The sequence below is a fragment of the Elaeis guineensis genome, chromosome 1, assembly GCF_000442705.2.
Source record: "Elaeis guineensis isolate ETL-2024a chromosome 1, EG11, whole genome shotgun sequence".
NCBI lineage: Eukaryota > Viridiplantae > Streptophyta > Magnoliopsida > Arecales > Arecaceae > Elaeis > Elaeis guineensis.
Window position 1 is genome coordinate 134,486,771 of NC_025993.2, and position 16,013 is coordinate 134,502,783.

General features: G+C 37.0%; 1 protein-coding gene across 2 annotated transcripts in view; it reads right to left on the reverse strand.

The window, feature by feature from the left end:
* Window positions 1-3,563: 3,563 nt before the first annotated feature.
* LOC105060392 (alpha-mannosidase At3g26720) overlaps window positions 3,564-16,013 on the reverse strand; it is a 68,096-nt gene continuing 55,646 nt past the window's right edge. For both annotated transcript variants that reach the window (XM_010944067.3, XM_029260533.2), the window contains 3 exons: window positions 4,228-4,275; window positions 4,028-4,096; window positions 3,564-3,958 (listed from right to left, as the gene is read on the reverse strand). In XM_010944067.3, the coding sequence (XP_010942369.1) occupies window positions 3,740-3,958; window positions 4,028-4,096; window positions 4,228-4,275 (336 nt within the window). In that variant the 3' untranslated portion in view covers window positions 3,564-3,739. The remainder of the gene's footprint in view (window positions 3,959-4,027; window positions 4,097-4,227; window positions 4,276-16,013) is intronic.

Here is a 16,013-nt window from a genome sequence, read left to right on the forward strand (position 1 = left end):
AAGTTCTAGATAAGGATGATACTTGATGTCTTATACATGATGTATGTAGCTATTTGTTGTAACATTGTTAAGTATCAATTAAATTACTTTAAATTGAATAATTGTATATTTCTATAGAGTACAAATATGATCAATATAAATTTTTAAAAAATAAATTATATATTTTAAAAAATATTAATTTATTATTATTATTATTATTATTATTATTATTATATTATTATTATATTTTATTATTTTTTAGATATCATTTAAATAGAGCCCGCTGCATAGCATGGATACCTGCTAGTTCATATTGATAATAGAAATCATTGACGGAGAGACATGCTATTCTATTTTCTTTGTAACTTTTAAAATATCCAGAACCTATGAAACTAGTTAGAATAGTGATGGTTATCGATTGGTGCATGTTGTACTATTTTTTGTGATAGAGCAATGCATCTCAGTCATTAGAGTGGAGACTCTTAGTAGTATTACAAGTATTTTATGAGATAAATATTGAATTGGATCACTATATATATTTTTAAAACTAATACTATTACTGAGAAAGAGTTATTCTGATCACAGTATATACAAAGTCTTTATGATCTAAGGGTGTTATTAAGCCTTATATATAATTTGTATAGTTTTGATATTGTCAATGAGTAATGCCTAATAAAACGTTATATATGATATGTTGGACTACATAATGAGTACATGAAGACTTGTAGCCATCCAATAGGGGATCCGTCATTTTTATGGTAGGAAAGAATATTCTAGATTGTGTCTCTTATATATTGGACAAAAAATCTGGCTAATCAATTGAAAAAATTATTTTATATTTTATATAATGATAAATATATATGATATATATTTCTAAACTGAAGTTTTTAAATTATTTTAATTGTACATTTAATCCTATTTGCTTCTATGGAATATAAGTTGATGAAGTGATTAATACGTGAGAATTATGAAAGGGGTCTCACAAATAAATATCTAATTCTTTGGATGAAATCATAATTTGTTGATAGGCATGATTGCAATTGCTGAATTAGTAGGGACTAATTTATCAGAGAAAGAGATCCCAAAAAGATCACACCCTATATGTTATTACCCTAGCTTGTATGGATAAAATAAGGCTTCAGAATTTCATGAGTCATAGTGTGTTAAGCTTTGAAATTCTAAAAGTCTGGTTAAGAATTTCTAAGTCATTATGACTTTAATAAATAAGTTTTGAGAATTCTAAAAGCTATTTTTGGACTTCAATAAATAATTATGACCTCACTAAATGTTTAGGAATTTTAAAGGTCTTTGTAAAAACTATATAAAGGGTTTAAGAAGCCCATAATGTGTGGAAGTAGAATTTTGTATTTTGGAAGTCATCACTTCCTCTAAAGTTATAAAGGGCGAAGAGTTCAAAAGCATTGCATGTACAGTTTGGAGGATTTTGCACATGTGAAATCTCTATGAGGTAACCCTTATCTATCATATGAAGGCATAGAGTTCATGTGGTTGATCTTGGACAATTATTTATAGAATTTCTTAATTTGATTTGGATGATGTTTAAACAAACAATAAGTTCCAAATGTGTTGGCCTATTGCCAAGTCGTAATATGAAGCCAAAAACACCCAAACAAAAACCATAACTTTGTGGAACAAATGTTTCTCAACAACGGCCCATGTGCCTAATAGCTTAGCACGGGTGTTGGTTGCCAAGCTTTTATATCTAGATAAGGCTGAAGGAGAGCTTCCATTCTTCTAGTTTCTTAAAAAGAGGTTCCATCCTTCTAGTATGTTCCTCAGCTTGTAAAGCTAGGGTAAGGTGTCATTCCCTACCCATTGTTTTTTAGGACGCATTTGGTTCGTAATCGAAATCGGAATGAGAATATGAATGGATTGGAATGGATATTAGGGATGACTGCATCCCTTGATGTATTTAGTTCATAATTGGAATCGAAATGAAATTTAAATATCATAAGAGAGTAGGGATTGGATTTTGAGGGATTGAGACATTCCAATTACCCTTTAGAATCAATATGGAAATGGGATCCCCCCTCCCTCCTCCCATCAAATGGCTGAAATGAAAGTCACTTATTCCCATTTCATAGTCCATCTTGCTCCAACCAAATATACCTTTATTGTCAATAACTTTGAGCCTATCTTATAATAATAACAATTTGATTTTACTAATAAAGATGAACCAAAATACCTTTGAGCCTCCTCAGTTAGGCTAAATACTATTAGACAGTTTTTTGGCTATGTTGAAATATAGGGGTGCAAATGGATCAGGTCAGATTGAATCATGAGTGATCCCGACCTGATCTAGTTTTTTTATTAGATTCTAATATTGGACTAAATTCAATCCAATAGAAGATCGGATAAGATCCATAGATAAAAATTCCCCCCCAGTGGTCATTTGGGTGGGATCCATATATAACCCAGTATCAATCTAAAAAATCGGAAACGAGCCTACAATCCTAAAACATTGCTACATCTATTTCTTAACCATGTTAATGATCTATAATCCCATCTATTTTCTTTCCACTAAAAATTCTTTGGTTCTTTTTAACCATACACCAATACACACCTACCACCACCATATCCTTATCCTCACAATAATTATGTTCAATCTAATTTTGATACCAATCCAGATGTTATAAATACTTTCAAGAGGGTGTTGAATATGCAATTGATGACCACAGTTCCTTTAGATTGACTTTACATTTGAACAATTCAGCGAGATTTTGATTGTTTCTTCATGGTTGGTACAAAGTAAAGCCTTTAAAAGCAATCCCATTCCTTTCTTTAAGTTATTGCCAGTAGCACTCCATAGTTGCCTAGTTGGTTATCTTCCAATTAAATACCATCATGTTCTCTGTACTGAGGCAATTCCATGTTGTAGCATGAGGAGCTATAAATCCATGTTGATAAATGAACTTGCAAAAATAATGAACAGAATAAACACTAGAATTTCCCCATCTTTAATCATCCTAATCCCACCCCCAAGTTGATTCTCGCAAGCTCATTCATGAAGCCTTTAATTTGTGTTTCATCTCCAAATTTTATGAGCTATGAACAGGGAAACGGAGGAGAGTGATTTGGGAGAGAGTTGAAAGACTCGGAGAAGAGGGCGGTTTCCAATCATCAAGTTTGGATATGATGGGTCAGGACTTATGATATGGACTCAACTGTTCAGGTCCAATACTGAGTTTAGAATGATTGGGTGATTAAGCATAAGATCAAAATCATCTCATAAAACTAAGCAGATCATATCATGCTAGGTTATATTTAATTCAGTATATCTAAATCCGAACGAAAAATAGAATAAATCTAATTTTAGAATCTAATCCAATCCCACAAATCTTTTAAAATGGATCGGATCGGATCTAAATAGATCGGGTCACCGGTCAACCCGACTCATTTCCAACCTTACCAACCTAACCCATGATGGATTTCCTGATGTTGTATATGAGCTTCAGTGTAATTGACAACCCTTCACATGTAGGCTTATTGTAACCACATCAACTTTTAACTTTATATGATCTTCACTGTAATGATGGTACATCATAAACAAGAAACTTGAACAGTTTTCACCCATCAAATGGTCAATAGATAGCGATAATTCATCAGTTCGTATATGGAAAGCCTTTCTCCAATATAAGTGATTAACAACTCGGCATTATTCATAACACCTTCAACTGTTACAACGTGGGAACATTTCTAAGTTACCTCGAACATTGGTCCATTCACCAACAGTTCAAGGTCACACCATTTTGGGGACGAAAGTATCATCAAAATTTATAAGAAATGTGCGGATCTCCATTGGACCCAACTCCACCACCAGCTTGGAAGGATCAACAGGACTTCCCCTCACCATGGTGCCTGAACCTATAGAGCCCTCTGCTTTCCATTTTAATCTCTTCTTCTCCATTATAGCTCTCTCTTGATTAGCAGACAAGTTCATCTCTGTGATCTTGCTGACCTGAATTTGTACGAGTGTAAATTGTCAGAGTAGCTCTGTTGGAAATATCAATTCAGATGAAAATTTTACCTTCTTGTCAGGGAACATTTTCTTGAGCTCTACATAGGCCATCGTTGAAAGATCTTTATCTTCTCCCACCTTGAAAATATACACAAAAAAATTATATTAGAAAGCTGATAAAAAAATGACTTTTAAAGTTCTCCTCTCAAGGCTACAACTAGAGTTGGCAAAAGATGCCACATTGTTTAACTGTTATTTGGATATAAGACCTCATAAAGGTGAGCCAACCGAAGAAGAACACTTCCATCTTCAAGTGCCTGACAGTACATTAAGAGTAAGATAAAGATGGTAAAGAAAAGGTGTCACACACTGGATAAATATCATAATCCATCAATGAATTAATTGAAACATGATACGACCCAGTAACATATACATTACTTGTGTTGAAGCTCATAACAAGACATCTGAATCCGTAGCAAGCATGACCATGAGAATTGAGATGCACGTACATTGGCATATGAAGTGACAAGTGAACTACATACAGCTAGGTTTGGTATTGTTATGACATAATGTGTTTCCAGGTGTATTTGAGCTTGAGTAAAGACAGGCTTTCCTTGCCATTGGGTCACTTATATCACACATCTCTCAGGTCCATACCGAAACAAGGGTCAATGATCTTTCCACTCCAGTCTCTGTCAACAATTAGCGATTTGGATTTCTGTAAGAGCCAGTCACTGGCTCTCATAAATCATTTCAAGCTCATAGAAGATATACCAGCAGTTTACTTCCAACAATGTGGATACAGAAGTAGAAAGTGTTACGTTCCACTCACCCAAAACATCATTGCATACAAGTTATCTATCAAGATAAATATACTTGATTATGTATAGAGGTAAGATTAAAAGTGTCACGTTCTAAATCCAAGACATAACACGACCATGCTTCCGAGAGATGGGGCCCAACGATAACACGAAGCCAATATTCATCTTCTTACATATAATAACAGGTGCATCATAAATAAAAGGCAATAACAAAGTTCAATTCAAATATTTAATTAAACCAAACTGGTTCAGAGCATCTAAATCTAAAGAGAAATAATAACCTTAGTCTCAAAATTCATTACAACTACAATCCATAAACATAAACTGAATTCCTAAAACAAAATTTTCAAGCTTGTTTTGCCGATCCCCAAACCTGGATTCCCTTCACCAATCCTATCCTTATTTCTCTGTACATGAAAAAGAAAATAAAAAAATATAAACTACACTAGCCCAGTAAGTAGGACCTACGCTTCCTTACCGGATCAAACATAAGTTTTCTATGATAATGCAACATTTAGCAAATAACAGATATTATAAAAATAAATATTTCATAGAGCATATAATAAAACAAATTATAAGCTCATCGTGCATGCATAAATCATGTATATTTCACAATCATGAATCATAAATCATTTTTATCATGTATTCGTGTTATGTTTCAAAACATTGCTCATAGATGTTCGTACTAAGGTCACTATTATACCGTGACAGGACCATATTTCTTAATCGACAGAGTTCTTGATTCATGTGCCAACTTTATACCTACTGGCAGGGCCATGTTTTGTGTGAATGCTAGCTCCGGAATGTCGACCTTCTCGAAAGAATTCGTTCATAACCATCTGAGAGCCTTTTTAAAATTAGTATATCCTTTTTTTAAAACATACATATACATAGATGAAAAAATAATAAAATTCATGCTTTATATTCATGCTTTATAATCATGCTATTTTTATAAAACACATTCATGGAATCAATGCTCATAATAAAACATACTTTTTCATATCACATATACTGATCTTTATTTTATGAAAAATATGATTTCATCAACAACAGTTCTTTGCATGAAAAATATGATTATTTAAAAATAAATAAAGAGTGTGAGATCCACTTACCTCGATTAACCTAGACCTTTTAATCTTCTTTAAATGAGTCAGATAACCCTATTAAAAATATTAAATCATGATTAAATTTCATTCTATAATAAAAGAAGATGACTGACTTAATGATCAGTCCAATAAATCTCCCCCCGGACTCTAAATCGATTCGAGGTCATAGGTCTCTAGAGGTGAAAAAGATGACTCCTACGAGATCCATAAATCTTAGAAAGAAAGGAAGAGCGAAATTTTAGAGAGAGAAAGTCCAATTCTAGAGAGAGAGAGTATTGGTTTAGATCGAAGAGAGAGAGAGAAGAGAGAGAGTCTCTCTTTTTTTTCTTTTCATTTTCTTTTCTTTTCTTTTCTTTTTCTTTTTCTTTTCTTTTTCTTCCTTCCCGTGGTCTTCTTTGGCAAAACAAGGGACCGAACGGTCCCCCCTTTTGACCGGCCGATCAAGGCCGTAGCCGGCACGGTGGTGGCCGACGGCAAGAGGACGACCCACCTGAGGCTCGGAGGGACCAAGGCCAGTAGTCGGTGGTGACCGCCGACATCGGAAAACCAAGGAAAAGAGAGGGACGGAACAGGAGACTTCTTCCCCGACAAAATCCGGCAACACCAATCACCGGCAATCGTGCTCACAAGTACGGAAAGGGAGAGAAGAGAAGAAGAGGAATCGCGCTTACCTCGAGCTCCGATGACCTCTCCGATGAGAAATCGAGGCGAGCATGATAAAAGAAGTGTTAGAAAATATGTCCCAAAAGTCAATTGTCAACCTATTGACGGTTGAGCTACTTTGTATTGTAATTGATTTGTTAATAAATAAAATATATTTTTGACATTTTTATCACAAGTTTTCATCTTCTAATGAACTCCGTTGTTGTGATGAAGTCCTTAGGACTATTTAGGTTCGATAAAGAGAGAATTTATCGATTAGTCCTTAAAACTGTTCACGACCAAATTATGGACTGTTAATAAGGACGACAGCTTCTATCGAGCATAGGTCGCTGTAGGCCATATGGATTGATTGTCCTCTTAACCAAGGAGTGTGGAGACACTGGTATGGCATACAGGTGAGATGTAAGGATACATCGTCATTGAACGTGACCAACTCCAGAGCATTCTACTGTCGAGAATGTCTCTGATGGAATATAGGTATAAGTGTCCCTTAGACCTGAGATCGCCTCAGTGACTTGCAAGCAACTTACTGTGCTTTGGTACTGGACTAACTGAATTTTTAATTCAGTGACGGAAGGCTTCTGGGCACAGTCAAGTACTTGCAAAGTCGGAGTGTGATCAAGATGGGATTGACCACTCCAAGAGTTGGAGAAGACTGAGTCGTTATATTTCAATTTAGCAAAACCTTGGTCAGAATAATCTATCAAATGGATTTGATATTTTGAAATACAATATCGACAACTTGATCCGAGTTGACAGTTGAACTCTGAGATGTCCTATGAGCATTTTGATCAAGGGGATGAATTATATGAAAACTATATCCGCATGGGTTCTAAGGATGTTCTACACATTCGACCTATCCGACCGTCGGGTACCATTGCTAGATGGTCACTTCGATTGGTACATAAATTTGTTCCTGTGCTACCAGCTTAGGTTCGGACCTATGAGGTCACACACATTAGAGTTCACGATCCGATCGGATAGTTGATCAACGATTAAAAATCATTCTACGATTAAACGATCAATACGATTGACAGTTAACCTAGTGCAAGTGTTGCAGGAAGATCGATTAGCAATTCGATTGTTAATTGACTTAATTTGATTAAGCCAATAGACTGAGATTAAGTCTAATTGAATATGATTTAATTAGATTTGATTTGGGCTTGATTGAATCAAGTCCAATTGGTTTATTGGATAAGCCAAGTGCAAAAAAAAATTAGTCCTAGTTCAATTAGGACTTGGGTCAACCTAATTTCTAATTCGATTAAAAAATTAAATCAGATTTAAATTTAATTTAATCTGATTAAATTAGGTTCTTAATTGGGTTAAGACCTATTTTAATTGGGTTGATTTAGTTTTGATTTGATTTGGTTTGAGAAACCAAATTTGAACAAGTCATAGATTGAATCCTAGTAAGACTAGGATTCCACCTTGCACCACCTTAGCCACCACCCCACTATCTCTTATTTTGTGCGACAAAACCTTCTCTCCCAGGCCTTCACGCATGCCCAAAGCTTTCCACTCTCTCTCTTATATGGAATGTGGATGTGGACCAAGTCAAAGTAGGAATTAGTTTGGATTTCAAATTCTATGAAATAGAATTTTAAGAAACCAAAACTCTTTCCTTATGGTACTGATTTTATCCAAATTTTTTTTGGGTTTTTCGCAGCTTTTATGGCACATATTGTGCGCCCTTTGCTAGTGGTCTATGGCAGAAAAAAGAGGGGGTGCCCAAGAGTTGGGCACCACTTGTCTTACCCTGTTTGAATTTTTCTTGACTAGGTATTTGACCTAGCCAAGGATTCTTCATATCTTATTATTTAAGATGAATTTCTTCTTGAAATTTTCGTGGATTACAGAGCATTGAGAGACCTTTGGGACGTGTGAAAATCAAGGAGAAAGGGTGTTGGGGCATGGAGATATAATAGACACAAAACTAAGTGTCTGGGTTAGAGCAAAGAGAAGAAGAAGAGGGTCTTCTTCTAGGATTGCTGTGTTCACCTCTTCCCTTCCTCCATCTGTGAGTTTTCTGAAAGTGTCTCACATCTAAAACTCCTCTACTTCTCATCTTTGGAAGAATGCAAATCAAGGAGGTATCTGATCGACCATCGAAGAAGGATCAACACAGTACTAGCATATTGTGCTGATTTCCTGAACCAGGACTTCTGATCGTGATTCGTGGGCTCGTATGGATGACTCCTAGAGGCCGGATGCGTGTGTGGCTCGCAACATCATTCTCAAGCCCGGATCAGCAAAGTTAGAACGTCTAACTTGCAAGGTAATAGATCTGATCTATTATATTTTACATACATTAAATGTAGTATAGAAACATATTGATATGATCAACATGTAGTTCTTGCTCTTTATATTTTAATTTCTGATTTAATGCCATGAAATAATCATGTAATAAGATCTTAGATCTAGGAATTTTTTAATTTTATAAGATAAATTTTGATTTATTTTAGTCTTCCGCTGTCTGATCTTGAAAAAGTTTCAAGATCTAACCCTGAAACCCTAGATCTGGTTCCTTCAATTGATATCAGAGCCTAGGTTCTTTATTACATGATTATTTATACATGCTTAGATTATTTCTTAAATTAGATCTAATTTATAATCTGATTCTTAAATCTGAAATTAAAATTTTTAGATTAATCACGAACTGTAGGTTGTCCTATTGTAAGATTTACTCCTTACAGTGCAAAGGTTGTCCTACTTCGTGTAGATCTATCTTTAATCATAAATTTGTTAGATGTGATCTAGATTAAATTTATGATTTATTAGATTTAAAAAATATTTAAATCTAAAATGAAATCTCTTTGTTAATAATTCCCACGCAAAGAACTATCATATATTTGTCGGAAAAATTTGCGCAGTTTAAAGTTGAAATTGTTTCAATTACATAAACCTGTTTAGATTAAATCTAAAATAGTTTCATGCTTATTTTACTTGTATTTTGATTATGAATCAAACATCCAACTTGGTTGGTAGAACCATGTTGTAAAAATATTTTACAAACATAAAAATTATTTTCTAAAAGCCGAATCCCAACCCTCAGCCCAAAACTTAATTAAAAATTAAAAAGTTGTTTGATTAGGTTCTAGGATTGTGAATTGAAGAACCTAAGACACAAACCATAACACATTGGGTTAATGGGTGAGTGGGAATTAAGTCTAATTGGGTTAGACCTAAGGTTAGATTAAAGACAGACTTAATTAGAGAATTGACTAAATTTAATCAATTGTTGTCTTAAATTAGGTCAAAGATTCGCTAGATCAATTATAATAGTTGTAGTTGGTCAAGTCCATATCTTTAACGAGAACCAAATGGACTTGATTCTTGGCTAAGCGGTCTAGCACGAACTGTTAGGTTGATCTAATCAAAAGTAATTAAACCAGTTGGTGTCTAAGGTAAACCAGACCGGTGGTTTTTAATTGACAGTCCGCTTACCTGGCCATTTCTGATGGTGTTTAAGGCAAGCTTTGGCAGACCCTCCCACCGATCGAACTTACCTAGTCTTTTGGTGAAATTATGTTTTGATCAGATCACTTGACTATTCGAGCTGACCCATGTCAGCTAGGTAAATCAGTGTGACTGATTTAGGTGCTCCTAGACCAGTCCTTTTAATGGTCTCTCTTAAGCTGACTTGGTGAAGCCAGTGGGAGGATCATAATAAGCTGGTTCATCTGATCTCCTCCTTTAAATCAATTAAATCCTCTAAAATTATTAGGTCCTTAAAATGAAATAGTTATGGTGATAACTAGATCATAGCCTCCCATTAAGTGGATGATAATGGATCCATCAGTTGGATAATCATTGGAGGCCCAAAGGCCTGGTGCTTATTGACTGATGGAATTATCATTCATAATATGATTTCTTGACTACATCTTTCTAAATAGTGGTTAGGTTAGCCAACCAAAATTGGACCTAATCATTCATTGGCTAGATGGGCCAAATATGGTCATGTTAATGGTTGGACCTAACCAGACCTTTTCAGTGGAGGCCAAAGCCTACTGATTAGGGACGGACAAAATTAAAATTACTAGAAATTGTTTAGAGAAACAATTGGTTATGAACCTATCCTTAGATGTACATGGGTTGGCCAACCAAAGTTGGACTTGTGTGTAGTCTAAGTGAATTCTAGTACCCACCAAGGAATTAGGATAATTCCTCGAATTGGAGGTAGAGGCTACCAATTCGAATAAAATAGTGGGAGAAACCTTTTGATTAAAATCCAAATTTTAAGTTTAATGAATCAATTACTAATTAGGTTATGGTTTTCCTTTGTACAGATATAGCCACTTCCCTATCGCTCCGATCATTGTTGGATAATGAAATTTGGTGGGATCCAACTTCGATAGCTGGTACTGAAAGTTGAAGATAGTTCTGGAGCATGAACGGATCCTATATGTGATAACGGATCCTGCACCTGAGGAGCCAGCTGCCAATGCACGTGGAACAGTCAGAGACACTTACCAGAAGTGGCTCAGTGACCAGACCACGGTGCACTGCATCATGCTGGTTGCCATGAGCAACGAGTTCAGTCGCAGGTTTGAGACGGCTCAGCCAAAGGACATGCTTTAAGTGTTGGAGGATGCCTTTGGCACACTCGATGACGTGGAGAGGCACAAGACTAGTTGTACCATCTTCAATGCCAAAATACGGGATGGTGCTCCTGTCACTGATCATGTATTGTACATGATCGAGCTGATGGAGCGTTTGAGCAAGCTCGACTTTTCCTTGCATAAGCAGCTTGGGAAAGATGCAATACTGAACTCGCTGCCCAAGTCTTATCTCCCATTCCTCACTCATTATAGAATGACAAAGCCTGAAGTAAACTACCACAGATTACTGGGTTGCTTCAGAACTTTGAGAAGGATCACCAACTCCACAAGGAGTCGATGAACTTAGTGAGAGGTTCGTCTTCTGGTTCTCGACTCTTTGAGAAAGGGAAGAAGAACAAGAAGAAGAAAGTGAAGAAGGTGTAAATTCAGACTGGGACATCAGTGCAGGGCCAGACCAAAATGATCAAGCCCGATAAGAGTCAAGCTGAATGCTTCTTTTGCAAGAAGCGGGGCACTGGAAGAGGAACTGTCCTTAGTACATTGCCTCCCTGGACCCGAACAGGCAAAGAAAGAAGCAAGCTGTTGCTGGACAAGGTATTTATAAGATAACTCCTTGCAATTTCTCTATTTGTGATATAACTGACTGGGTATTGAATACCGGTAGCCCTTACCATGTTTGCAATTCGTTGCAGGGGTTGCAGGTCAGTAGGAGATTCGAGCAAGACGAGAGATTCCTGAACGTTGGAGATGGAAGACCAGTTCCAGTTCTAGCATTAGGAATCTTGAAACTTATATTTGAGTCCCATACCGTTGTTCTTAATGATTGTCATTTCTATCCCAGTTTTTTTTTAAATGTTATTTCTGTAGGCCTTCTGGCCAAAAATGATTATTAAATTTCAATAAAAAAATAAGTTTGTAATATCATTATGAATGGTGTTACTATTTTTTGTAGATATTTGAACAATGGTGTGTATATGTTATCACAATCTGTTAACGTAGTCTATTCTACAGGCAAGCACCCTAGATTAGATAGTGTACCAGATATCTACTTATAATACTGTAAGCTAGGTCATATAAATAAGAATAGGATAAACAGATCGACTCAAGAGGGAATCCTCGAAGTCAGTGATTGTGAATCACTTCCAACCTGTGAGTTCTGTCTTCTTGGTAAAATGACCAAGTCACCTTTTACTGAAAAAGGTGAGAGAGCTACTGAGCTCTTGGGCCTAGCACATACTGATATATGCGGGCCCATGAGCACAAGTGTTAGAGGTGGATATTTTTACTTCATCATTTTCACGGATGATCTATCCAGATATGGATGTCTATCTGATAAAACATAAGTCGGATTCATTTGAAATCTTCAAACGATTCCGAAATGAAGTAGAAAAACAAACTGAAAAGAGTATTAAAACTCTTTGGTCTGACCGAGGGGAATACCTTTCTGGTGAGTTTCTCACATATCTAAGAGAGAATGAAATTCTCTCTCAATGGACTCCTCCAAGAACACCACAACATAATGATGTTTGAAAGGAGAAATCGGACTCTGTTAGACATGGTCCGATCCATGATGGGTTTTGCCAGCTTGCCGATATCCTTCTGGGGATATGCACTCGAATCGGTCTGTTATCTGTTAAATAGGTTCCAAGTAAATCTGTAATTAAGACTCCATATGAGATATGGACAGGGCGTAAGCCAGCACTTTCACACCTTAGGGTCTGGGGTGCCCGACCTATGTCAAACGATTAGTTACAGATAAATTTGGACCTAGGTCTGACAAATGTACATTCATAGGTACCCCAAAGAGATCAAAGATATTTTTTTCTACCATGCTGATAAACAAAAGATGTTCGTCAATTTTAAGACAACCTTTTTAGAAAAGGAGTTCCTTGGTGAAGGAACCGTTGCCTCTAAGGTTGAACTTGATGAAGTTCAACAGGTAGAAGGACTGACACCAATAGCTGAACCTGAGTCAGATTTGATTAGATCAGATCCGGAGCCCAATGTACCTACACTATTAAGGCGATCCGATAGAGTACTGTGTCAGCCGGACAGATACTATGATTTTTTGATCCGGAACGGTGATCCCATCGAACTCGATGAGAACGATGAGGATCCGATCACCTATATGGATGCAATTCAAAGACCTGATTCTGAGAAATGACTTGAAGCCATGAAATCTGAAATGGAGTCCATGAAGGTCAACGATGTATGGACATTGGTTGACCCACCTGAAGGGGTTAAATCCATTGGGTATAAATGGATCTTCAAAAAGAAAAGGGACGCAGACGAAAAAGTAGAGACCTATAAAGCCCGTCTGGTTGCCAAGGAGTATCGTCAACATTATGGTATTGACTATAACGAGACGTTCTCCCCTGTGGCAATGCTCAAATCCATTCGGATAATGCTTGCAACAGCTGCCCATCTGGATTATGAGATTGACAGATAGATGTAAAGACAGCTTTCCTGAATGAAGAGCTGACCGAAGAGGTGTATATGATACAATCTGAGGGGTTTACATCCACAGATGAGTCCCAGGTGTGCAAGCTTCAGAGATCCATTTATGGATTGAGGCAAGCTTCTCGGAGTTGGAACATGCATTTTGATAAGGTGATCAAAACGTATGGCTTCGTTAAGAATGGAGAAGAGTCGTACATCTATAAATGGGCAAATGGTCGAGTCGTGGTATTCCTTGTCTTGTACGTGGATGACATTCTCTTAATCGAAAATGACATTCCCGCACTACAGGGAATAAAAGTTCGGTTGTCATCGCAGTTCTCCATGAAGTACTTGGGTGAAGCATCCTACATCCTAGGGATGAAGATCTATAGGAATAAATCTGAAAGGATGCTTGGGTTATCCCAATCCATGTACATAGACACTGTGATGAAGAGGTTCAGCATGGAGAATTCCAAGAAGGGCTATCTACCGATAGGCCATAGAATTTTTCTCTAAGAAGGATTGTCCGACAACTCCTGAAGAGAGAAAGCGTATAAGTAGAATCCCATATGCTTCGGCCGTGGGATCTATCATGTACGCCATGACATGTACAAGGCCAGATATGGCATACTCACTAGGAGTAGTGAGTAGATACCAATATGATCTTGGAGAAAATCATTGGAAAGTGGTTAAAGCCATCCTTAAGTATTTGAGAAATACTAAGGACCAATGGTTGGTTTATGGCGAGTCAGATCTGAAACTTGTGGGGTTCACAGACTCCAGCTTTCAATCTGACCATGATGACAGTAGAAGCATGTCGAGTTATATCTTTACTCTGAATGGAGCCATCTGCTGGAAGAGTTCCAAGCAACATACTGTGGCAGACTGTTTGTGAGGCGGAGTACATCGCAGCATCGGATGCCGCGAAGGAAGCTGTGGCTGAGAAAATTCATCACCGAGCTCGGAGTAACACCCTCCCTCGATGGTCCGATCCTGCTCTACTACGACTGCACTGGTGCCATAGCTCAGGCAAAGGAACCCAAAGCACACCAGCAGACGAAGTACATTTTGCGCCGCTTCCACCTGATCCGAAAGATCGTGGATCGAGATGACGTCAACCTTCCGAAGATCGATGGAAAGAAGAACCTGGCCGACCCCTTCACTAAAGTCCGGGCGATAAAGGAGTTCGACAACCACAAGTCGAAGATGGATATTAGATACTGTGCCGAGTGGCTTTAGGACAAGTGGGAGTTGTTGAAAAATATATCCTAAAAATCAAGCATCAACCTGTTGACGGTTGAGCAACCTTATATTGTAATTGATTTGTTAATAAATAAAATATATTTTTGATATTTTCATCACAAGTTTTCATCTTCTAATGAACTCCGTTGTTGTGATGAAGTCTTTAGAACTATTTAGGTTCGATAAAGAGAGGATTTATCGATTAGTCCTTAAAACTGTTCATGACCAAATGATGGACTGTTAATAAGGACGACAGCTTCTATCGAACATAGATCGCTGTAGGCCATATGGGTTGGTTATCCTCTTAACCGAGTGTGGAGACACTGGTATGGCATACAGGTGAGATGTAAAGGTACATTATCGTTAAATGTGACCAACTCCAGAGCATTCTGCTGTCGAGAATGTCTCTGATGGGATATAGGTATAAGTGTCCCTTAGACCTGAGATCGCCTCAGTGACTTGCAAGCAACTCACTGTGCTTTGATACTGGACTAACTGAATTTCTAATTCAGTGACGGAAGGCTTCTGGGCACAGTCAAGTACTTGCAAAGTCGGAGTGTGATCAAGATGAGATTGACCACTCCAAGAGTTGGAGAAGAATGAGTCGCCGTATTTCAATTTAGCAAAACCTTGACCAAGGTAATCCATCAGATAAATTTGATATTTTGAAATACAATGTGGACAATCTGATCAGAGTTGACAGTTGAACTTTGAGGTATCCTATGAGCATTTTGGTCAAGGGGATGAATTATATGGAAACTATATCCGCATGGATTCTAAAGATGTTCTACACATTCGATCTATCCGACCGTCGGGTACCATTGCTAGATGGTCACTTCGATTGATACAAAATTTGTTTCTGTACTACCGGCTTAGGTTCGGACCTATGAGATCACACACATTAGAGTTCACGATCCGATCGGATGGTTGATCAATGATTAAGAATCGTTCTAGGGTTAAACGATCAATACGATTGATATTTAACCTAGTGCAAGTGTTGCAGAAGAATCGATTAGCAATTCGATTGCTAATTGGCTTAATTTGATTAACCAATGGACTGAGATTAAGTCTAATTGAATATAATTTAATTAGATTTAGTTTGGGCTTGATTGGATCAAGTCCAATTGGTTTATTAGATAAGCCAAGTACAAGAAAAATCTAGTCCTAATTCAATTAAGACTTGGATCAACCTAATTTCTAATTCGATTAGAAAATTAAATCA